The sequence below is a fragment of the Echinops telfairi genome, unplaced genomic scaffold (genome assembly GCF_000313985.2).
Source record: "Echinops telfairi isolate 266 unplaced genomic scaffold, ASM31398v2 ScPeMD7_25;HRSCAF=90, whole genome shotgun sequence".
Classification (NCBI taxonomy): Eukaryota; Metazoa; Chordata; class Mammalia; order Afrosoricida; family Tenrecidae; genus Echinops; species Echinops telfairi.
Window position 1 is genome coordinate 6,003,774 of NW_022103922.1, and position 24,057 is coordinate 6,027,830.

Here is a 24,057-nt window from a genome sequence, read left to right on the forward strand (position 1 = left end):
GTCAAGAAAGACTAAGCAGAGAGGGGGTGTGGCAACCCTTTGTGATTGGGCAGCTCGTGGAGGGAAGGGTGAGCCACCAGTGAGAGTCTAGAAGACTAAATTTAGAAGGAACTTGGCTCTTTCCTCTCCAAATCAATCACGGCAAGGAGCCGAAAAATGGAGTGAGAGAGAAGGCGTCGCCTAGACGGCTTCTAACTGCCAATCAATCCTGAAAGCCGGGAGCAGCGGCTCAGCCCCATCAGCAAGCACCCATCGGGCTGCGTCCTTACCTAGGGGTCAGAGCAGGGCGAAACAACCCGCTTTCTCTTTCACCAGGAGGGGCGTTAGAAGTGGGGTGAGGGTGGATACCAAGGAAATGAGGAAGAAAGCCCGGTGATCTATTTGCAAACCGCGGGCACTGACAACGCTGGGGAGCACAGTTCTGTTCGGACCCTCCTGGAGGAGCCACGGGTCAGAGTTCACTTAATGACGTGTGTGTGTGTGTGTGTGTGTGTGTGTGTGTGTGTAACAGTAAGTCGTGTTCAGCCCAATATTCCCACACCTGCCCACCCACTGCCATCACTGCCCATTCCTGCTCCTGCTGCTGTTATTGCTGGTGCTAGGTACCCTCCAGTCAGTTCCGACTCACAGCGACCCGGTGCGTAACAGAATGACACGCCGCCCCGTCCTGCACCGTCCCTGCGATTGTGCTTATGGTTGAGCCCGTTGCTGCAGCCGCGGTGTCCGTCCATCGCACGGAGGGTCTTCCTCTTTTCCACTGCCCCTCGACTTCACCGAGCATGATGTCCTTCTCCAGGGACTGGCCTCTCCTGACCACATGTCGATGTCGGGTTGATGAAGCTGTCAATCTTTACAGCAGCAGACAGCCTCATCTTCGTCCCTCAGAGCAGCTGGGGGGTTTGAACTGCTGACTGTGCAGTTAGCAGCTCAGCGTTTACCCGACAGCATCCTCAAGACTCCTTCTGCCTGTAATAAACAACCTCCTTATCCCCGTGGGCTGTTTCCAAGGAACACACTTTGGGGAAAAGCATGCTTTCCGAACTAGGATCTGAGAGGTGCTAGCCGTTGGCGGTGGTGCTACTGGCTTTCTGGTCGATTTCCATGAATGTGTGTGACCCCTTGTGTGCAGAGGACAACGGCTCTGTAGCTTTATCGAAACGGTCACCCTTTGGAAGCAGATCACCAGGCCTTTCTTCTGAGGCACTTGGGCAGGTTTGACCCGGCAACCTTTTGGTTCCCCATCCAGTGCTTAACCTTTGGCACACACACAACCCATCCCGAGAGTGCCTCTGACCTGCCCAGGAAGGGACCGATCCACTCACCCTGGCCCACGACCAGCCCCCAAGAGTGACTTCTCACCCCCTGCCAATAGCTCCCATCACCACCCAGCTTCAGAAAGGCTGGGAAGCAGAGCTGGTCTCCCATGGAGCCGGCTTAAATTAGAAGCTTCCAGGCAGCTGGTTCCAACCCCAAATCTGTGCTATTGGCGAAGGGTTAAATGGAACATGAGTTGCTTTATGCCGAAACGTCGTTATTAATTAGCACCGCTATTTTCAACCAACATTTCTGTCTCATGAAAGCCTCCCCGGGAGCCTTCCTTGGAATGTCTTGCTCCCCAAGGGAGTCACCCGAGAGTCTCCGGGCAGCAGCCAGAGTCTGACTCCTGAGCACCCTGCTGAGGCATGATGCAAGCCACTGATCACCAGCAGAATGGATGTAAACCAGAGCCATATGACCATGACCCCTACAGCAGCGGTACTCAGCGGCAGTGTGCTGGTGGCGTCGGGTCTGTTGAGGGGGTCCCTGCGGTGTGACAGTTAAGTGCTTGACAGCTAACTACAAGGTTGGCAGTTCAAATCCCTCCAGCTGTTCTGCGGGAGAAAGACCTGGCTGATCTATCCTCTTCGGGGAAGCCTCAGAGACCCCCGGGAGCGGTTCTACTCTGCTGCCAAGGTGTGTTGTTTCTCAGCAGGGGTCTTGGATGGGAGAGGCAGGAGTGGAGCTACTAGACCTGGAGGTAATGTGCTCACGACACGGGCCGAGTCCTGTGCTCTGTCATGGACTTATTTATCCCTGGGGGGCAATGTGAGGGGTAGCTGTCAGCATCTGGGAAGGGCCATTGCTGGGGGCCCACTCTTGCATGCAGGCAGTCAGGTGGCCCAGGAGGGAAAGAGTCACCGGGCCTTTCTTCCTCGTGTGCCTTCACCTGGAAGCCGCCCAACAACCCGTGTGGCTGTAGAGCGACCTGCAAGTTTCTACTGACAGATGGGAATGGGGGTTTCGCGTGAGGGGCACTGGCTGGGTCTCGGACCCAGGGGCTCCCTCATGAAAGGTGGGGATTCTATCACGGAGCCCCCACTGACCCTGAGATGAACTTTGTGGTACTTGGTGCCACGGTTTACAGTCTGGTTTACAGTCTGGGTGGCTCAGAACAGACCCCAGATCCACCGGCAATGTGGCACGAGCCCAGGAAGCTGAACGGAGCTGCTTCGTGATGCAGAAATCACAAACACTCACTGTGCCACTCACGTGCAAGTGGGACGCTCATCCTGTAACAGGCCACAAATGTGACAGCCGCCCGCCGTGGCAGGCCAAGGGTCGGTGTTGCATAAACGTGGACGCCCCAAGTCTGGAGTCTCTATGGAAGCGGCAGGGTCCTTGGGGCCTCCGATATGGGCACGGCCCAGCATTCCCTGCCTTCGCTTCTTTACAAAGCCCATTTTGCAAGCCTGGGAGATGGAGCTGGCGGGGCTCCCAAGGTGCGCACAGAGAATCCTGCTCCAACGAACTCCCAGCCTGGAGGAGCATTTCAGGCGACCGCTGCTCTCTGCTCTCCCTCCAGCCACTCTTCCTCAGGCAGGACCTGAGGCAGGGTCTATGTGCTGTTCTCAGTGGAGACTGAAGCTGGGAGGCCTGCCAGGGCTTCTCAGGGACACGCGAGACCCTTGTCCTCATGGGCCTGAGGTCTGATGCAGAGAGCAACCGTGGAAGAGGGCTGGAGGTCGGTGTGGGTGTGCACGCAGCATGCAAAGACCAAGGTTCGCCCAGCATGCAGTGAGCCAAAGAACCCCCAACTCCTTGGCTGAAATAGTGTCTCCCCCACCTCCCCACCCCCACCCCCCAGCTTGAATAATATTTCTTTGAGATTTTTCAGTTCTTCCTGATGGTCAGGGAGCCAGGTGGTGCAGCGGCTAGTAAGCAGCCAGCTACAAACTGAAAGCTTACTGGTTTGACCCACCCAGGGGTTCCTCAGAAGCCCAGCTGTCCATTCTTGTACAGACGTACAGTTCAGGGACACCATGGGGCAGGTTTACCCCGTCCTCTAAGGATGCCTTTGGAATCCTGGTGCCAGAGTAGTGATGCATGGCTGATAGCCGCCAAGTCAGGGGTTCAAAACCACCAGCCACTCTGCAGGAGAAAGACGAAGCTTTCTATGCCTGCAAAGAGTTACAGTCTTGGAAACCGACAGGGGCAGTTCTGCCCTGTCCTACGGGGTCACTGTGAGTAGGAGTCACCTTGATGGCAGCGAGTTTGGTTTCTTGGTTGTACAGGATGGCTCAAAAGGTGCTCTGGTGGGATAGCGAGTTGTGCTCTGGGATGTTGTGATAGTTAGGTTTGTTGTGTCAACTAGGCCGATAGGAACATGTGGACAGAGTTCAATCAGGTCGCAGCTGGATTGGAGGGTAACGAGATAAATGGCTTCCTAAGACCTGCCTTCTTCTGTCTTCCTCCCTGGTGATAGGAGCAGCGTGCTGCTGCTTGAGCTAGTTCTTTGCCTCAGCTGTGTGCTGCACTACATGTGGGCCAAGCTAACTCATGGACCGTGCCCCTAGAGCCTGAGGTCCTTCAAGACCTGCTTCACCATGCTGCTGGTGTGCACATCACTTGACCTTGAGGCTGGTGGAGCCTGTCGCCGTGTATCACTTGGGTTGAAGATCCCATTGGACCTGCTTCCCTAAGCTGCTGTGCTACTGACTGTTGCCGATCCACCCTGTTGCCTGCTACCTGTTTTCCCCGAGGGAAGACTCCACTGTCCGCTTCCTTGACCTTGGACCCGGCAGCTCATGTGAGTTGAAGGATTTCCAATAAATTAACTATTTCAGGAAAGTGAGTTGAAATGAGTCCTCTGAACTGCTGTGTGGACTAATTAGCTGTTATATTCCTTCTCACTGTATAAATCTAGCTAGCTAGCTAGCTAGCTATAATCATAGGGTCCTGGTTTTGTTTCAGAGAACCCTTCCTAATACAGATGTAGTTGGAAAGTCGGCAGTTCGCAACCACCAGGGGATCCCTGGAATAAAGCTGAGACTGTCTACTTCTGTAACGACTTTCAGTCTCAGAAACCCACAGGGGGCCGTTTTACTCATTCTATACGGTCGCCACGCGTCAGAATTGACTCGGGGCAGTGAGTGTGGCTCTGGAAATCGTTTAGGGTCGCTCTGCGTCAGAGCTGACTCGATGGCCCGGCCCCAATTTCAGAGCAGGGCCTCATAAAGCCAGCCATGTTAAGGCCAAACTAATGTCATTTTGTATCCCTGGGGAGATTCAAAAGAGGATTGGAGGCAGGGAGGCAGGCAGGGTGTATAAAATGAATCCATGACTAACTGGGTGTGACAGAAAAGGGTTTTATTCTTTTCAACAAAACAATTCCCCCAGGCTGGGCCCATTACCCAACCGTGCCTTTATCACCTAGGAATTTTTATGGTTATTTCTGATGAATTCACATTTCTCTGTGTTTGTGTGCATGTGTGTGTGTGTAGTCTTTTGAAAAGCTGCCAGTTTTCAATTTTTTAATTAAAGTCGTAAATAATCTTAATTCTGTCTTAAAGGTTTATTGTTTCTTACTTTTTTTTCCCTCTTTTCAATTCCGTCTGCCAGGAAATATTTCAAATACCAGGGCCCGATGTGAGTTCACAATTAGTGTTTCTCCCAGGTCTGGTAACAACATCTGACCATGTAAATCTCCCGCGCCGCGCACCCCAGTGGGAGACGTGGAGATGCGGATCGATGGCATTGGGGCAAACAAACAGTGCTTCTCCTGGGAATGGAATTTCTTTTTGTAGTGCTTCTTGGTGGACAGAGGGACGTTCTTTCTTCGGAGTTCCGCAAACGCATCCCTTCCGGATTCATAATGAGTGTTTGTTTTCTGCCCCCAGACTTGTCAGAGGATGAGAAGGCACCTTAGAATTCAGCAAGGAGAGCTTCGGCCTTGCCCCTGAGGTTGGACAGGGAAAGCCAACTAAATCACTGGCAGGAAACTGATCAGGCAACCCGAGCTAAGTCACTGGAGAGGTGACACCTCATTTTAAGTAAGACACAAGCAGGCCAACACTCACTGGCCCAGAGTCCATTCCAATTCATGACGACCCTACAGGACAGGGTAGCACTGTTCCATGGGTGTCCACAATCGTCACTCTTTATGGGAGTGGACAGTGTCGTCATTCTCCTGAAGAGGAACTGGTGTTTTTGAACTGTGGACCCGGGGGCTGGCAGCGCCACTCAGCCCATTCTGCCACCAGGGCTCCCGAGAGCAAGCCAAACTCAAACTCCCTGCCATCGAGTCTTTGCCAACTCACAGGGACCCTGTGGTGGAACTGCCCCTGTGGATTTCTGAGACTATAACTCTTGAGGGGAGTAGAAAGCCCAATCTATCTCCTACAGAGCAGCTGCTGGTTTCAAACTGCTGACCTTGAGGATCACAGCCCAGCATGTAACCGCCGCTACACCACCAGGGCTCTGCCGTAGTTGAGAGAAGATGATAACACTGCTTCTCCAAAGGATGCCCCTGGTTGTCTTGGTTGCCCTTTGAAGGTTGTCTGCAAATTGTCTACAAACCGATAGGCCGCCCTCTCACAGTCTGATTTTCTTCTCCTGGAGATGTTTCGAGAATCGCTCACCTAATTAGCGGCACTCTTTCTTCAGAGAGAGGTGACAGCTTCAACCATCCCTGACAGCGGGCCCTGTCAACCTAGATCCCCGTGGTGAACGGAACTGACGGTGCTGCGTCTCCATCCACCAGGACGCTGTCCCCGTGGGTGCCATTGAGTGAGCTCTGACCCAGTGCCCCGTGTTCCACAGAACAGACCCTGCCCGTCCTCACACTCCTTCCTACGTCTGAGCCCTTTGGGGCAGCCACTGCGTCTGTCCTCATTGAGAGTCTTCCGCTTTCTCACGCACCCTCTCGACTTGACCCAGCGTGATGTGCTTCTCCGGGACTGGTCCCTCCCGATAACAGGTCTGAAGTGGGAGATGAAGTCTCACCACCCTCACTTCTAAGCGTACCCTGGCTGTGCGTCCTCCAAGACAGATCTGTCTCGAGTGGGGCATTCAGTCTTCCACATCCACAGAATTGCTGTTCTCCAGAAAAGCATCCGAGTAGTGAGCAGACTCAAGCCTCACACTTTGGGACAACCTGGGGACAGAAATCCACCAGACCTATGGAAACCATACTGTTAACTGGAAGGTTCTTATTTTTAACACATAACCGTTTGTTACCTCCAAGGCATAAGAGCCGTTCACTTAATGGCCGAGGACACAGATGAGTAGTTCCGCTGAATTGCTGGCAAACGCACACCCTCACGGGGAGGATGCTCCTGCGAAGCTTGGGGGTGGGGTGTGTGTGTGCTTGACTAGCTTCCTCTGGGCACCTTGTCAGGAAGAGGCCAGTCTTCAGAAATGGGCACCGTGTCTGGTAAACTAGGGGATCAGTGACAAGGAAGGCAGCTCCCCAGGAGATGGGGTGACTGGAAAGACACAGCAGTGGGCTCACACATGACAAGGACCCCAGAGATGACCGACAGGTCTCCTGCAGTCACCAGGACAGGGAAACAACTCAAAGCCAACCACCCACTACCACAGTGAAGCCGCAGTGGGCCATGTGAAGAACAATATGGGTTGCCCTCAGAGATCTATTGACATTGTTCATCCTCCTGGCAGTTCCTGGACTCTTCCAAAAGAAAAGAACAGAGCCACCCCATGCCAAATGATCATGCATGTCGTTCGCAAAGAGACTGAACTATATTTTGGGGGGGGTGGGGGATGGAAGCAAGTCTAACAATTGACTTGCACAAGAGAGGTTGTCTGCAATTAAGATTGCCTCCTGAATCCTTCTAACTGAGCATTTTCTTCTCTCAGAGAAGAGGTCATATCCTTTTCAAGTGTGACCCCTCAGTGAGTCATGTGTGTGGGAACCCCCCTAACCCCCAGGTGTGCCAAGAATTCCCAGGAATGTAAAAGTCCAATAGCAAAGAGACCAGGGACCATGTCCCAACATGAGAATGTTATGTCCCTATAGATCGCAAAGGAAGGCAAGATTCCCAAGCAAAACTCACAGTGAACCCAAGGGATTCATTCAAGCACTCAAAACAAGCTGAATGTCAAAGAACCTTCCATTTGCAAAGAAGAATCCATAAATGAGTCAGGTGCTCATCTCAACACAAATGAAAACATTCCATGGGCCAAGGTCAGGTCAATTTGCCTTTGGCCATGGGCAAGAGATACTAATTGAGCCCCATATTCAAACACCAAGTGCCTTGAGACGTAGCAAGCTTCCCACCCCTAGAGTAGTTCAGGCTCAGCCTGCCAAGCACTTGGAAAGCTGGGGGTGGGTGGGAGGTAGGAGGTGGGTGGGGGGAAACAATCATGAGGGTTTGATGATAGACCTTTAGTATTTCTTCAACATCTGAGCTATATGATATTGCATAAACTTCTAAAGATACATTCATCCCTTGTTGATGTCAAAGAGTTTGTCAGTTCAGCACCCTTTCCACATCCATCGTGCCCGGGACCTGTTATGGGAAGACCATCTAGCATAGTGCTGACTGATGAGCACTCCAGGATCAAAAGTATTCCACGGGGGCTGGAACAAGGGACTCACACCCCCAAAGTTCAGGAAGATGGCCCACAGTCGGGCAGCGCTTGGTTCAGTTCTAAGTAAGACCACCGTGAGACACCATCCACTCAAAGGCAACTGCCACCAACAGCCAAAACAAGACCACACTCCTGCCATTGACTCAATTCGGACTCGCCGTGGCCCTACAGGACAGAGTAGCACTGTCCCTGGGGGCTTTCGAGACCATAACTCTTTCTAGGACTAGAAAGTCTCTTCTTTCTCCCTCAAAGTAGCTGGTGGTTTCGAACTGCTGACTTGCAGTGAACAGTTAAGACACATGGCCACTATGCCACAACCACCTTTTAAGAAATGCAGTCTCGGAAGCTTCAATTAAGGGCTGTGCTATATTTATGCTATATAAGACTCCTTCCTTTTTCATTTCTGCGAAAATCATCTTGGCCATTTGTTAATTAGGGTAAGTATATATATTTAAAGCATGAATCAACCACAAGGTATTTTATTGTTGCTACTCCAAATCCGTTCCCTTTGGCTGGTTACACTGGGTTCTTAAATCTGGGACTCTCTAGTTCTGGTGACTTTTCACTACTGTTCCCCAATCCAACAAGCCATGCCCAGAGATCCCTACCTGGCTCCAACTACTTCTGTAAACCAGAGCCTTGATAGCTCAGGGCTGAGCTCCCTCCGAAAATCCATAGCATCTCAAGAAGCCTTACGCATCCCTGAGGCCCCCAGTAGTACCTGAGTCACCTTGGTGTGCACTTGCTGGCTGGGGGAGTCCCCCCGCCCTTTTTCCCCCCAAATTACCTTTTTCCTGGCTTGTTGCTCTTTGGAAGAATGTGCCTTCACGTGCTTCCGGAGGGAACTGGGGTCTGTGTAGCGTTTGGTGCATCCTGGAATTTGACAAGCATAAGGTTTCTAAATAAGAAAGAAAGAAAGAGACAGCTGTGGTTACGTCATACAGGTTACAGAGCGGCTCAAAGGCTGGTGACTTGAACTATCACTAAGTGACTCATGGAAAATGCTGGGTGACCCTCATGCACTTTAAGGAGAAGGTCCCCCGGGTTGGTGCCGCAGCAAAGGGGAAGGTGAAACTTCCAAGAGACAAAGAGATGGCTCTCTTCCACCAGGCTTACGAAAGGGCATCCAAGGAGCACAGGGCCGGGCCTGTGGCAGGGCTGATGGTGGGAGGTGAGGCAGTGTCTGCAGCCGTACTTACAGGTGGCAACAATCTTTGGTACTGTCAGAAACTAGGAAGCACAGATTCTTTAGGGGTTCGGGTAAAGAAGCTGTAGAAAAGTCCAGAAAAGACTGGTTGTGTTTCAGAAGAAACCTGATTCAGAGAGAGAAAGAGAGAGAGAGAGAACGAGTTAGGAAGGAGCCGTGAGAGGAAAGAGACAGGGCACCGTAGGTGATGACCAACAGACGAGAGGTCAGCTGGAGAACCAGTCATCGTGGCCTTGGTGGCCGGCGTCCTGGGCGAAAGCCAGGGTTATATGGAGGGGCACCCGTTTTGACTGCGGGACCCCCTCGCCTCCTGGACGCGTGAGGGCTGAACGGAAGACTGACTGGTTCTAGACATGTGACTTGGGCATCCCTGGGCTTGGCACATCGTTGTTTCGGCTAATCATCAAGCTCTTCCTTGTGCTTGTCGCTCCGGGGCAGCCAGTGAAAGGGAAAGTGGACCTATATTTAAATCACCAACCTGTCAAGCAACACGTTGGCTGTTCAAAATCAGTATTTAATTCCGATATAACTTTGAAAAGGCTTCCAACCAACCAACCCCTATGCAAGGCTTCCTAGACCAGCGGTTCTCAACCTTCTTAATGCTGCAACCCTTTAAGACAGTTCCTCATATGGTGGTGACCCCCAACCATCAAATGATTTTCGTTGCTTCTTCATCACTGTCATTTTGCTACTGTGATGAATCAGGCGACCCCTGTGAAAGGGTTGTTCCACTCCCAAAGGGGTCGCAACCCACAGGTTGAGAACAGCTGCAACCTAGACTGTCCGCCTCCATGGGAGCAGGCAGCCTCACCGCTGCCCTACAGAGGCTGGGGGTTCGGTCAGCCCACCTTGTGGTTAATGGACCAATGCCTAACCACCAGCGCCACAGGGCTCAGCAGTTTGCCCGAGTCTGTACAAGAATTAAACAAGGGATCTGAGAACTTCATTTCAGAGACTATGATGGATTCAGAAAACTTAATAGAAACACTTTCCCTCGGCCCAAAATAAAACTGGCCTAGTTTTTAAAGGGCTTGCATTATGTGGAATCATAAAATTATCTTAGATAACGTCCCTCAAAAGTTTGAAAAATGGATTTTTCTTTTGGATTTCAAAATGAGTCGCTAAAATTAGTGGCAAGCTACGAAGAATACCGTGGAATCCTGACACGTGGCTTGGCGCTAGTCCTTTCCAACCACAGATAACTCGGGAAAATGGAAGCAATTTCTGCAGACTGCCTAACCCCAGGAAGCTCACCCTTCCGTGATAAAGATAAATGACACATTAGAACCCTGATTGGATTCCGCCCAGGCCAGTTTCAACACTACTCTTCTGCCTTGTCAAAATCCCATTTACTCTCCAAATGTCTTCAACGACTAGTCTGCGATTTCTGACATCCCTAAATCCAACTCAGTGACATAGTGGCTGCACGTTGGGCTGCTACCTACAAGGTCAGCCGTCCCTAAGCCACCAGCTGCTCCGTGGCTTTCTGCTCCCATACAGAGCCAGTCTCAGAAGCCACGAGGCAGTGCTGCCCTGCCCTCTGGGGCTGCTTTGAGTTCGCATCGACTCGCTGGCAGGGAGCTTGTACAGAGAAGATTCTTCCAGCATGCCACAGCTCAAATGTCATTTCAGGTATTTATGAGACAGGCCTCTATAAACCATAACTCTTGTACGGGTCAAAAAGAAACAGATAAACAAAAACCAAAGTCATTGGCATCGAGCCCATTCTAACTCCTAGTGACCCTGCCGGACCCTTAAGGGTTTCCAAGCAGACGGGGGAGGAGAGGCGGGTGGGCTGGAACGGCTGTGGTTAACAGCCCATGCGCTCGACCCCCTGCATCTGAGTACATTTGAATGCTCGCTGAACAAAGCTGACGTGGCACCGCCGCTGAAATGACGTCTATCAACACGACCCCCCTGCTGCTCGCAGGGCCATTCTGGCTCACAGCAGAGCTGCCTGCCCCACGGCGCATCCGAGGCCGTCAGCTTCACATCACCCGGCCTTCTCCCAAGGAGTGGGGGGGTGGGGGTGGGTTGAGCTGCCCAGCTTTTAGGTTAGTAGTTGAGCGCTCATCCACCGCACCACCGGGGCCCCTGGTGTGGCCAGCGGAGAAGTGTATGGAACGTGCAGCTAAACATGTCAAGGCAGCATCAGAAGAATCTGAAATATGCATGAGAAGATGCGTAGCCATGGCTGTATCTTTTCAACATTCCCCACTCTGGCATAGTTTAATAATAGACATCGGAATGTGAACACTGCAAAAGCATTGTCATGAATACATGATTCGCAAGAACACGGGCTGGGAGAGCCGTGCTGTGTATAAATAGATCGGTCCCACTGGCTCGGCTAAGCAGAGGGAAGTCTCCTGTCGCCTGGAGGGCCACTGGTGAGGAGCGCAGCCCACAGTCAGGCGAGGGCAAAGGGAGAGAGCAGGGGAAAGGCAGTGGCCAAGGAGCCAAGCGGCCCAGCATGTGGAGAGGGAAGGACGTCCGAAGGAAGAGCCCTTGCGCTCTCTGGGTTTATGTCAAAGGCTCCTTTCTGTGAACACAGGGGCAGCTTTGAAACCCATGCCCCGGGAGGGCGGCAATGCCTCTTCTTAGACCCCTTAAAGGTGTAACACTGGTGAGTCTCAGAGCAAAAGACCAGATTCGCCCTCAAAACCCACGCCGGCAAAAAGAAAAGAATCAGGGTACAGAAAACAAAACAAAGCAACATTTAAAAAACCTTCCCAGTCCTGTGGGTGGGCCCTGTTGAATGGGTTCCGACTCCCAGCCACCCCAGGAGCATTGGAAGGAAACACCGCCCCAATCCCGTGCCATCTGCATCACCGCGGGTATATGTGAGCCCTTGTACCACGGTGCCAAGCCATCTCCTTGTGGGTCTCCCTCTCTTTCAGCAACGCCTGCTTATGTTACTATGTCTTAGGAATGCCCACCCCGTCTCCAGGGGTTACTCTGCATTTAAACAGACTCTGCACCCCAGCTCAGGAGCCCTGGTGGTGCAGGTGGTTAAGCGCACCCATAGGAGAGGAAGCACTGGCTTCTCCCATAAAGATGGGAGCCGGAAAGCCCTACGGGGCAGCTCTACTTGGTCGCACAGTCACTGAGAGTTGAAATCGGCCTGAAAGATGAAGCTGTCTTTGGAGCCCTGGTGGCATCGTGGTTCCGCGATAGGCTGCTAACTGCAAGGTCAGCAGTTTGGAACCACCGGCTACTCTGAGGGACACCGATGGGCTTTCTATACCCGTAAAGAGTTACAGTCTTGGAAACTCCCAGGGACAGTCCTACCCTGTCCTAAAGGGTCCCTATGAGGAGACGGCAGTGACGCCGTGGCAGGGAGTGTGGTCGGTTTGTGAGTGGAAATCAACTCGGTGGCCAGTGGGCTGGTTTAACAATAAGTCACGGCCGTTAATAAACCATGAGTGTGCTCTGGTTTTTAGGTGCCATCGAGTCAGTACTGGCTCACGGTGACACACGAACCACAGCCTGGCCCTAGGCCACCCTCGCCCACATTGTCTTTGAACCCCTTGTGGCAGTCGGTATGCCAATCCATGTAAATGCATGAAAGACTTAATGTGTATTAAGTCTCAGCTATGCTCGCAGCCAAACCCCACTCCGTTGCCATGAAGGGCTGGGGGATTTCAAACTGACCACCTCTCAGGTCGCAGCCCGGTGCCTTAACCACGGTGTCACCAGGGCGCCCACTTTAACAAAGAGGTGGTCAAATCACTCTTCTGTCCCGGGAGCTGTAAGACTGAGGACGGCCCACAAGGATGCCTGCCTGGTGCCTCTGTCCCTCGACTACACTCTACTCCTGCTGCCCAGGGCCTTGTCCCTGTCACCTGAAGACCCTGTGGCCAACGCCCTTGATGTCCCCGGGCCGGGCTGGGAGGGGACAAGCCCCTGCCATTCTCACAGTGTCCAGGTGCGTCCGCTGGTGCTTGGCACGGTCGCTGGAGTTGCTGAAGGCCTTCTGGCAGCCCGGGTGCTGGCACAGGTACGGCTTCTCACCCGTGTGGCTCCGAAGGTGGATCTTGAGGTTCTCCAGCCGGGAGAAGGCCTTCTTGCAGCCTTCGAACTGCCAAGAGAACACAGCAGGTGGTGGGTGAGAGGGGCCGCGAGTGCTTGGGTCTGAAGTGAAAGGGAATCATCCTCCCAACGTCCTTAGTTTGCCCTTGGCTGAGACCCATTGCGTCGGGAAACAATCTTCCTTCTCAAGTTACCCGTGTGCCTGCCTGACCCTCCACGCGGCGCACGTGCCACCTCTATATCCGCTCTGGGCCCCACGCTGATTTCTGCGATCAGTTCTGTCATAGCGAATCCACGGTGAGCCATCTGGCTCGTTAATAAAAATACAGCAGCGCGTGTCTCAAAGATGTATTAAATAATTAACACACGTCTCCATGCCCAAACTGCTCTGAAAGTCAGAACGGAAGGAGGGAGGAAGAAACTTCCTGACAATTAAGAAAGGAACCAGGGGAGTGAGAGGGATGTGGGAGAGAAAAAGCTGGACCTGGCTGAGACCTCAGGGAGAGAGGGGTGCGCCGGCCGGCCCCCCAGCTAGGTGCTTGACACCCCCCGGAGTGACGGGTCGGAGAGGGGGTGGGGGGCGAGCCCAGTGAGACGAGGAGTCTAACAAGCTTAAAAGGGACGACGGCAAAAACCCTTAAAGTGCTTGGATGTGAACCGAGTGGTCAGAGGTTCACGTCCATCCAGAGGCACCTCGAAAGAAGTGCGTGGGGACAGGACAGGAAGACGGTGGAGTCAGTTTTGAGTTTTAGGAAAGACCCACTCCTGGCTGCTGCGTTCATGGCGACCCCCTCAGACAGAGCACAGCTGCTCCGTACGGCGCCCGCAGCTGGGCATCTTTACAGAAGCAGGCTACCTTGGCTTCCTCCTTCGGAGGGGCTGGGGGGTTAGAAACGCCAACTCCCGGGCGAGCAGCCGAGCGCTTTAACCACTGTGCACAGCAGAGGCGTGGCTGGAAGATGAGCAACTCAATGTGTGCTGAAATCACCTTCCAAATAAAGGAAGCTGTTTGGTTTTCTGCCCCTCCTCCTCACGAAAGCCTGCCCTCTGACTCGGATGGAAGAAGGGACAACGGGAGGAAAGATGTCCAGGCCGGCTTCCTTAGACTGCAGCGATCTTTACTGAGGGCCTTTTTATTTTTACGGTTTCAAATATTTACTTCTTGTTATAGTAAAAGGAATTGCATATGGTGATTTTATTGTAATATAGGCAATGTTGAATTAAAATTTTAAAGACTTTTTATTAAGCTGGGCCTATTACTATTTTTTCTTTTCTTTTTATTTTTTTAAAAATCATTTTATCAGGGGCTCATTACTGAGGGTCTTATATGCACCTAATCTCCTTTGTGGGCAAAATGCCAGCTATTATTATGGGGCCAGAGTGATGCCTATCCTTGACTTCACAATCTGATTTTTAAAAGAAAGGTGTTACAACAATGAAACGTTTTTTGTTTTTAAAGGAAATATGTTCGAGAAAGTCTGTCAATAAAGCATAAAGGTGAGGCAGGAATTTATCACTTAACTGTCTCTGAAAAATCAGGCAGACAAAGTAGACTCACTGGCAGGAAGGCGATTGTGACTCAGAGCTGCCCTGGATAGGGCGGGGTAGAACTGTCCCTGAGGGGGCCCAAGACTGACTGCTACAGAAGTAAAAAAGCCTCATCTTTCACCCATGGAGTGTCCGGTGGTTTCAAACTGCTGACCTTGTGGTTAGCAGCCCAAAGTGTAAACCACTACACCACCAAGGTTCTTTTAATTCCATTCAAGTTCCCACTGGATGGGACCCATAGAAAGGAGAGAGAGAGAACCAGAAAGCAAGTGTGATAGGTTAAAAGCAATTATGAAGAGAAATATCGGGGGTGGGGGGTGGGAGTGGAGCACAGGACAGAATGGAAGGGAAGTGGACACATTCGCCATTCTAGTTTCCATTCTAGTTAGCAGGCAGCCCTTAAAACTCCATAGTCACTTCACGTATTATGGGTGCTGGCTAATCACCTGTGAAGACGGGGCAGGCACAGCTGGCCAGGGGTGGCTCTTTGAATGTCCCCCCTTACACCAAGCAAGGATGAAGAAGACGGGCCTCTCACCAAGGGCCAGAACGCTGTCCCCTTCAGCTGTGCGGATGTTGCAGGCTGGGGTATTTTAAGACATTTCTGAAAGCTGCACTGCTTACTTGATTGAGAGTTATACACGTTTCGAAGACATATGCTGGTTTATTTCAATTTTGATATTTTGCTTAAAATAATTTGGGTGTTTTCCTGATTGCGAGTTCACATAGAAATAAATTTGGAATGCACAGAAGATGACTGCCAATGAAGCCAGCTACTCTGTCTGCTGAGGGAACGCCCAGCTAAGCGGTTCTGAGCAGGAGGGCAGGAGGGCAGGAGGGCAGGAGGGCAGGAGGGCAGGAGGAGGAGGATGGAGGTAAGCACTTATTTGCTCAAGCCGGCCTCAAATCAGACAGGCATGGGCCAGTTGGTCTTTTCCAGTAGGTGCTGGCCAAGGACGCAGAGCAAAGGGCTGAGGCTCAGCTTATGTAACTTGGAATCACCCAGAGCAGTGGTGCTCAACCTTCCTCATGCTGCGACCCTTTAAGACAGCTCCTCATGTGGTGGTGACCGCCCCCCCCCCACCATAAAACTATTGCTACTTCATCACTGTAATTTTGCTACTGTTATGAATCAGGCGACCCCTGTGAAAGGGTCTTTCAACCCCCAAAGGGGTTGCAACACAGGCTGAGAACCACTGACCTAGAGGTCCACACATAGGTCTGAAATGAACGTGGGGCGTTGCAAACGCCAAGCACAGAGCCCAGATCCTTGCAAGGATTAAAAAAAAAATTTTTTTTTTGTAGATTAGATTCCTTTCTGGGGCCAGATCTGGAGGTGCACACCCAGACGTGGCAGGCCCCTGAACCAGTCCCCCGCCCTGTGCCCAAGATCGTGGTCTGGGAGAATGCTACCCCAATGGGGTGTGGAAAAGCACACTGGGATTGCTCATGGAGGATTCAGTGAGGCTTGACAGAACGTCTATCAGGGAGGAATCTGGAATGGATGGACAGACCCTAGAATGAATTCAGATTGTCCACTTGACCAGAACTAGCCTGGACGTGAACTAGCGTCTCCCAGTGCAGCGTCCAGTGAGAAGTCAGCTAACCGCTGCTCTCCTGGCTATGAACAGAAGCACTACTCAAAGCCAAAGGAGTTGTTCATGTAAGCCACCGGCCTTGAGCCTTGCTTCAAACACCTGGGCCATTTTTTAAAAAAATATCACCCACTGCCAACTTTTTCCAGTACGGTTTGCAACTCAATGTATGGCAAATCAAAGTCCTTCACACGTGGACCAGTAGGTCGCATCATGTGAAGTGGCCGAGATTGAACTTGTCAAAGATTTCATCCTGCTTGGAGCCACATTCAAAGCTCATGGAAGCAGCAGTCAAGATCCAGAGACTTGTTGCTATGGGCACATCTGCTGCACAACACCTCCTTCGAGTGCTGAGAAGCAGAGATGTTACTTTCCGGACTAGGGTCTACCTGACCCCAGCCAAAGTATTTTCAATAGTCTCGTAGGCATATGAAAGTTGGTCAGTGAGTGTTTTTTTTTTTCTCTCTCTTTTTTTTTTTTTAAATCATTTTATTAGGGGCTCATGCAACTCTTATCACAATGCATACACACATCAATTGTGTAAAGTGCATTTGTACATTCATTGCCTTCATCATTCTCAAAACATTTCCTCTCCACTTAAGCCCCCAGCATTAGGTCCTCATTTTCCCCCTCCCGCCCCGCTCCCCCCTCCCTCATGAGCCCTTGATCATTTATAAATTATTATTTTGTCATAAAAGAAATTATTATTTTGTCAAAAAAAAAAGAAAGTTGGTCAGTGAGTAAGGAAGACTAAAGAAGAACTGATACCGTTGAATTAGGATGCTGGTAAAAAAAATATTGATTTCTTTAATGCTTTCTTCCCCTGCTATCATGGCCCCAGTTGGGCTTCGCAAATCTATTAGACTAGTGTATGCACATTGGTACAGATAAGAGCTTTGGACACACAGAATGCAGGATTGGTAAACCCTTAGAAGCAGTAATGGAAGTAATGATCCTGGGAGGGCATAGGAGAGGAGGGGCGGGAGCAGGGAGGGAACTGATAGCAATGATAGATGCATAATCCCCCTCGAGGGGAATAAATAACAGAACTGTGGGTGAAGGGATACATCAGACAGTTCAAGATATAAAAATAATGATAACAATAACATCTAACTTATTAAGGGTTCGTGAGGGTACAGGGTGGGGGAGGGATGGAATAAAGAGGGTACCAAGGGGCTCAAGTAGAAAGAAAATGCTTTGAAAATGATGATGGCAGCATCTGTACAAATTCACCTGATTTAACTGATTTATGGATTGTTATGATATCTGTAAGAGCCCGCAATCAAATGATCAATACATCAAAAAGGTCAAAAGACTATGGGAAGCCTCAAGGACTACCCAAAGCACCAACAGGTCTGTCTTGGAAGAAGAACGGCCAGCATGCTCCTTGGAAGTGAGGCTGGAGAGGCTCCCTCTCACGTACTTTGGACCTGTCGGGAGAGGCATGGCCTTGGAGAAGGATGTCGTGCTTGGTAAAGCAGAGGGACAGCGCAGAGAGGAAGCCCCTCAAGACCCTCAACAGGGTGAGCCGATGCAGTGACCGCAACACTGGGCTCAGACACAATCGCCGGTGTGAGGAAGGCACAGGACTGAGCGGTTTGGTGCAGTTGCACACGGGGTGACTTGGCTGGGGGCCGGAACCGACCTGACGGCACCGACCAACAAGAAAAGGACCACCGAGTCGACTCCCGTTCAGAGCTACCCGGGGGCACGGCCCCTTTGGGTGTCTGAGCCTTTCCTATCTGGACCCGAGCAGCGAGCCTACAGCATCTTTCTCCCTGGGAGCAACTGCTGAATTAGAACCACTGACCTTGCAGCGAGGACCCTGCTATCCCACCAGGATTCCCTCTTTAAGATACCGGGGAGGGAAAAAAATAGGAGCCACCATGTTGAAAAACAACAAACCGTTCTCTATGACTCATGGTGACGCCATCGACGTGGGAGTAGAACTGTCCCCATCAGGTTTCCATGGCTGGTCACCAGGGCTGGCTCCCCAGGTGCCTCAGGGAGGGTTCAAACTAGCACAACCAGGAGGTAAGGAGCCCACTGCTTCACTGTGCACATGGCTGGGGGACTCGGGGAAGATCTTCCAAATAGTGCAAAGCTGGCTGTTCTCTGATATCTCCTCGACAGCAGCCACAACAATGCAAACAACAACAACAACAGAAACTGTCAGGAGACAGAAGAGCCTCTGACAGTTACTGCAGGTACAATGATAGAGCTTTGACCCCAGCAAGGTGTTTTTTTTTTCTCTTTTAATCGTTTCATTAGGGCTCATCCAACTCTTATCACAATCCTTACATGCATCGATTGTGTCAAGCACATTTGTACATTCCTTGCCCTCATCATTCTCAAAACATTTGCTCTCCACTAGCATTAGGTCCTCACCCCAGCAAGCTTTGATTCCTCGGAGCTGTATGAATAATCAAAACCAGAGGAGCCCAGCCCGGCTGCCACTGTGCCCATTCCACTCCTGGGGAACCCGTGTGCAGCCCAGTCGATGTGTGCTCCACAGGGGTTCCAAGGGCTTTTTCAGAGGTAGATGGTCCAGCATTTCTGGGTGGATTCGACTGCCAAACTTTGGTGTTAACAGTCCAACATCACTTAGGCATTTGTGCCAAGGGGGATTCTGAATAAAGGCAAACCCGCTGCTATGGAGTCAGTTCTGACCCATCCCACCGACCCACCACAACATCGAGTGGACGCCAATGCACTCTCAGGCTGTACCCCTCTACAGGGACAGGCAGCCTCCTCTTGCTCCTGCAGAGCAGCTGCTGGGTTTGAACCATTGGCCTCACAGGGATGCAGGACACAAACCACCTCATGACTCTCATTGAAAATACTCATGGGAAGAATTCTGAGCCCCAAGTCAGAGCAAGCAGGCACCACAGACCTGGATCAGGGCTGTGTGGACCCCAACACACAGCTCATCTCCACAGCTGGCGGGACTCACTCCACAGCCGGCAGCGATGGGCCTGCCCCTCAAGGAGTCGGAGAGAAACTTGAAAGCAAGCAATCGCCACCACTCGGGAGGGGGCTAACCCTGAGACTCAACCCAAGGCTGTCCCTCTGCCCAGGCAGTTCCACATGAGGTCCATAGGTTCAAGTCCGCACCAATACACGAAATAGGAGAAATACATAAAAACTAAGGTTTAGGTGGGCCTACCAAAGAGTATGGACATGTTGTCAGGAGCCCAGTCCCTGCAGAAGGACATCGTGTTTGGCAAAGTCGAGGAAGGCCCTGCAGGCGCTGGAAGGCCCACTATGAACTGAAGCACAGGAACAGCTGTGAGGATGGTGGGCAGGGTTTTGGTCAACGGTGCATAAGGTCCCTGTGGGTCAGGACAGACTGGATAACACCCCACAACCCCCAAAACAACCACAGCTGTGGAGAAGCCCTGGTGGGGTAGTGGGTTATGCATGTGCTAACTGCGAGGTCGGCCGTTTGAAACCACCGGCAGCTCCAATGGGAAAGAGATGAGGCTTTCTACGCCCTCAAAGAGTGACAGGAAGCCCACAGGCACAGTTCTACCCTGTCTTGTGGAGTAATACGAGTCAGCACCGACTGGATGGCTATGGAATACGTCACGGCACGTTCTTGGACTGTTTGGTCAAATGGATGCTTTCTTTTTTCTCTTTGATGGCTGCTGACCCCCAGGGCCACCATGAGTCCGACTGGACTCAATGGCACACAACAAAACGACAGGTTTTTTCAAGAGTCCTGGTGGCGCAGTGGTGAAGCGCTTGGCCGCTGACTGGAAGGTAAGCGGTCAGACCCCACCAACTGCCCTGTGGGGCGGAAGAGGAGGCTGGCTGCTTCGGAAAGATGATGGCCTGGGAAGCCCCTGGGGCAGTTCTCCTGTGTCCTCACGGGCTGTGATGAGTCAGTAGCAGGTTACTGGGCGGTCTTCAGGCTCGGAGGGGTGAATGGGATGTTGGGTGACCAGGGCATCCGGGTGCCGGGAGCTGATGAGCTAAGGAACGCCCTCCGTGTGGAAGACTTCTCAGCATCAAGCCACCCACTGCCACTGAGTGGATTCTGACTCAGAGCGACCAGCTAGGGCAGGGTAGAACGGGCCCTGTGGGCTTCCAAGACTGACTCTCTGTATGGAAACAGAAAACCTCATCTTTCTCCAGAGGGGTGGCTGGTGGTTTCGAACTGCTGACCTTGTGGTGAGCAGTCCGACGTGTACAGTACTCACTACGTCGCCAGGGCTCCTTTAGAAGGTCACAGCCATCGAGAATCTCATGAAGTGCAGCTGGACCCTGCATGCATGCGCTTGCCCGTCACGTGCAGGAGCCCCAGGGTACAACGGCCATCACTCCATCTCCGTTCACACTGAAAGCCATCCTCTGACCCAGTCTCACAGAGCCTCCGGGCGGTGGGGACGCTGAACAGGCTCACTGCTGGGGGTGGGGGTGATGAGCCCACTTTGAGACACTTGAGAAATGAGCTGTCTGTCGAAAACAGTGCTACTGGATGGCTCAGAAGTCACCCTGAGTCAGAGTCCAGGTGACAGTGCTCGGGGGTGGCACGGGGCCGTCCAGGCGGCTCCGACTCATAGAGGCTCGGTGTACAGCAGAATGAAGCACTGCCTGGTCCTGCACCGCCCTCCCTTGTGGTTAGGTGGGAGCCGGTGGCTGCTGCCACCAGTGTCTAGCCATCTCCTCGAGGATCTTCCTGGTTTTCCCAGGCCCTCTACTTTGCCAGGCATGCTCCCCTTCTCCATGGCCTGGTCCCTCCAGGTATGTGGGAGGACATTCTTGAAACTCCAACTTTTCATCTGACAGGGCGCAGACAGAGGGCTGTAACGGGAGTGCTCCTAGGTTCCCCCCTCCCCCCTGTGGCCCCGTGGCCAGCACACACAAAGCATCCCCCTGCCCAGTGTACCCCTCCTGCCACCAGGACCCACTGGGGAGGTGACATTGTCCCCAGGTGGCTTCACAGAGACTGTTAGTGACAGAACTTCAGGTTTACCCACGCAGCCCGAGACCACATACTCTGAGGAGGTTTTCCAATAACACACTTTCGTTAAAAGTATAAGTTGTCTTCAACCTCTCAGAGAACCCAGGCTCCCACCTCCCTGCTAATTTAAGAGGTCGTTCCATATTCTGAAGCCTGTAATCACCACCTATAGATATTGGCTTGATTACGAATTGTTGACATTAAGTGGCAAGGAGGCGACCTTTGAAATCGCACTTTCCCTTTCTATCAGGGGCTTTTGTGTAAGGTTCTGGAAATGAAAGGCTCATTAGATGCCATTAAAACAGGATTTATTCCATATGTGTAACCAATAATCAAGTAGACGCGTCCTCCCTCCCCTCATCAGTTACTCAGCACTGGAGAAGCACAAATTTGTCTTCAAAGCAGCAGGGACAGGGGACCTTTCCTGGTCAGGTTTCTACCCCATCGCCAACGTCAACAGAACCCAATCAGGAAGGAGGCGGGGGCGCTGGGCAGGCTTGGAAAAATACACATTTGATTTCAATTAAGGCTCCGTGTTTACGACCCTTGGAGGTATACGCTTTGACGATTCCATCAGTCAAGACCAATTAATCCCATTAGGGATGGTTGCCGCCGCGAGATGCGGATGAATTACACTCTCGCCCACATCTCCACGGCAGCCCGAAGACAACAGAGCCGAAAGGCACCTAGAAAAAGCCGCAGATTCTCTGCACACCTAGGATCCCTCCCAAGGTGACTTGGACGAGAACCGCAGAGGTCAAGTCTTCTTCACCAAGGGCAGACCTTCCAATGGTGTCAAGAGAAGGAGGCTTACAAAGAGGGGGTAAAAGGAAGAGTGCAGAGCCACCTCCTACCCCTGAGAAATGAGGGGCTCCCTGGGCTGGCTATAGCTGGGTCTTGCTTCTACGAGTCCTAGTGCATAGGAGGCTAAGCATTGGGCTGCTAGCCACAAAGTCAGCAGTTCAGAGTCACCGGCTGCTCCTTGGGAGAAAGACGAGGCTGTCTGCTCCCATAAAGACTGACCGTCTCAGAAACCCTCCGTGGTGTGGCTGCGAGTTGGAATCCACTTGACAATGGTGGGTTTGGTGTGGGGTGTAGATGGCCAGGATGTGTGGGTCTCCTTTGGGGTGAGCGTGAAATGGCTGTTCTATCACTCTGCTCCCCAGCAGGGCAGAAAAACCACACCAAACCCCTAAACCAAAGTCACAGCCGTCGAGTTGATGCCAACTCACAGCGACCCTGCAGAACAGGGTGGCATGGTCCCTGTGAGTTTCCGAGCCTGTAACAGAACAGTCTACCGGAATAGAAATCCCCATCTGGTGGTTCAACCCGCAGATCGGCAGATGGAGCGCAGGGCAGCCCGCCGCATAACTACCACGCCACCAGCGCGCCTCACTAGCATAGGCTGTGTTTTCGTTTGCTGGGGCCGTGATGCCTTACCGCATCTATGGAGGCTTCGAGAACTCTGTCTGCATCCTGGGGAGTGAGTGAGCCCTTCTCCGACAGCACCCTTTCCAGACTTGAGCTCCATGCTCACAGATCCACGTCGAACACGATACTCGCAATAGGCCACACGCACTGCCGTCCGGTCGATTCCACTCAACCCCCCGAGGGTTTCTGAGGCCACACATTTTTACGGAAGCCGATTGCCACCTCCTTCTCCCTTGTAGCAGCCGGTGAGTCTCCAAATGCCAACCCTTTACCCAATACCTCACCGGGCGCCTTCTTCACATCTAAGGGACATGGAACCTTTAGGCTGCCCTTGGTGTGCTGAGTAAATGGGCCATCCAACATGACAGGCCAAGAAAGAATTCTGACCAGGGAGCATCTCTGATAAAGAACGAAGATCTTTGGCCCTGGTCTAATACTTGTATGCCTCCCAGTCAAGGGCCCCCAAAAGCAGATCGGGCAATTTCCCATGATGCCTCTGCCAACAGCCTTCCAGCCCACCCCTGCCAGAGGCACAGTCTGGAACCCCGGCTCCAGGTTTTGACAAAGTCTAGCTCCAGGGTGGCCTGGCTCTTTGGTCCTGGACCATTGGTTGCCTTGTCATCGTTGCCTCTGATGACAAAGGAGTGTCACACTACTGCTTGCCACCCCTTCTCTTAGGGGCTGGCATGCTTGATGTCATGGAGGAAGTGATAGGTTTGTTTACTCTGAGGTTTCGCAACACGCCTGCTGAATCCTGTCATCTCCTGACTGCGGGAGGCAGCAGTATGGTTGCTGGCATGCACAGACCTCCCTGGCAAATGTTGGCACCTCACAAGGGTGCACCCATAGGTGCCAACGCGTGCAGATACTCCATGGGTCCCATGTGGGCATGCACTCTCCCATCAGCACCCAGGTCCTGCTGGGCCCTGGCGAGAAAAGGGGGTGCTGCAGATCAAACAGGAAGCGGAAATCCACACACGATGGGGGTGATCTACCAGAAATTTACTCACGAGGCACGTTGACCAAAAACCAAAGAAACCACCCAACAGAAACCCAGTGCTTCTGCCAAATCAGTCCTGGCTCTTCTGATTCTAGACCCGGCCCCGGCCGCCTCTGGGAAGACAGGGGCTGGAGAGATGGGCTCACGAAAGTAAACCTTCCCAGTTTCAAACGCCAAATTTTCACTGCTGAGGCGGGGTGGGAGGCGAAGAGGGTGGGAGGAGTTCTCCTTCTTGCTCAGTCAGCAGCAACATCCATGCTGGAAAGGTGGCCAGCAGGACAGGGCAGATCTGGGGCCTGCAGGAGCCATGGTGGCCCTGGCTGAGCAGTGAGCCCAGCCCAGTGCTGGCTGTGGTCCTGGGGGTCTCTGTGCTGCTGTTCTCTGGGACAGCTCCCACTGGCTTACCCACACT

At 52.3% G+C, this 24,057-nt stretch overlaps 1 protein-coding gene across 1 annotated transcript in view; it reads right to left on the reverse strand.

The window, feature by feature from the left end:
- The window catches only part of GLIS3 (GLIS family zinc finger 3), a 443,094-nt gene that overhangs the window by 88,607 nt on the left and 330,430 nt on the right, over positions 1-24,057 (reverse strand). Inside the window, exons 5-6 of the mRNA XM_004714455.2 lie at positions 12,993-13,154; positions 8,657-8,767 (exon numbers count right to left, since the gene is read on the reverse strand). Coding sequence (XP_004714512.1) covers positions 8,657-8,767; positions 12,993-13,154 — 273 coding nt within the window. The remainder of the gene's footprint in view (positions 1-8,656; positions 8,768-12,992; positions 13,155-24,057) is intronic.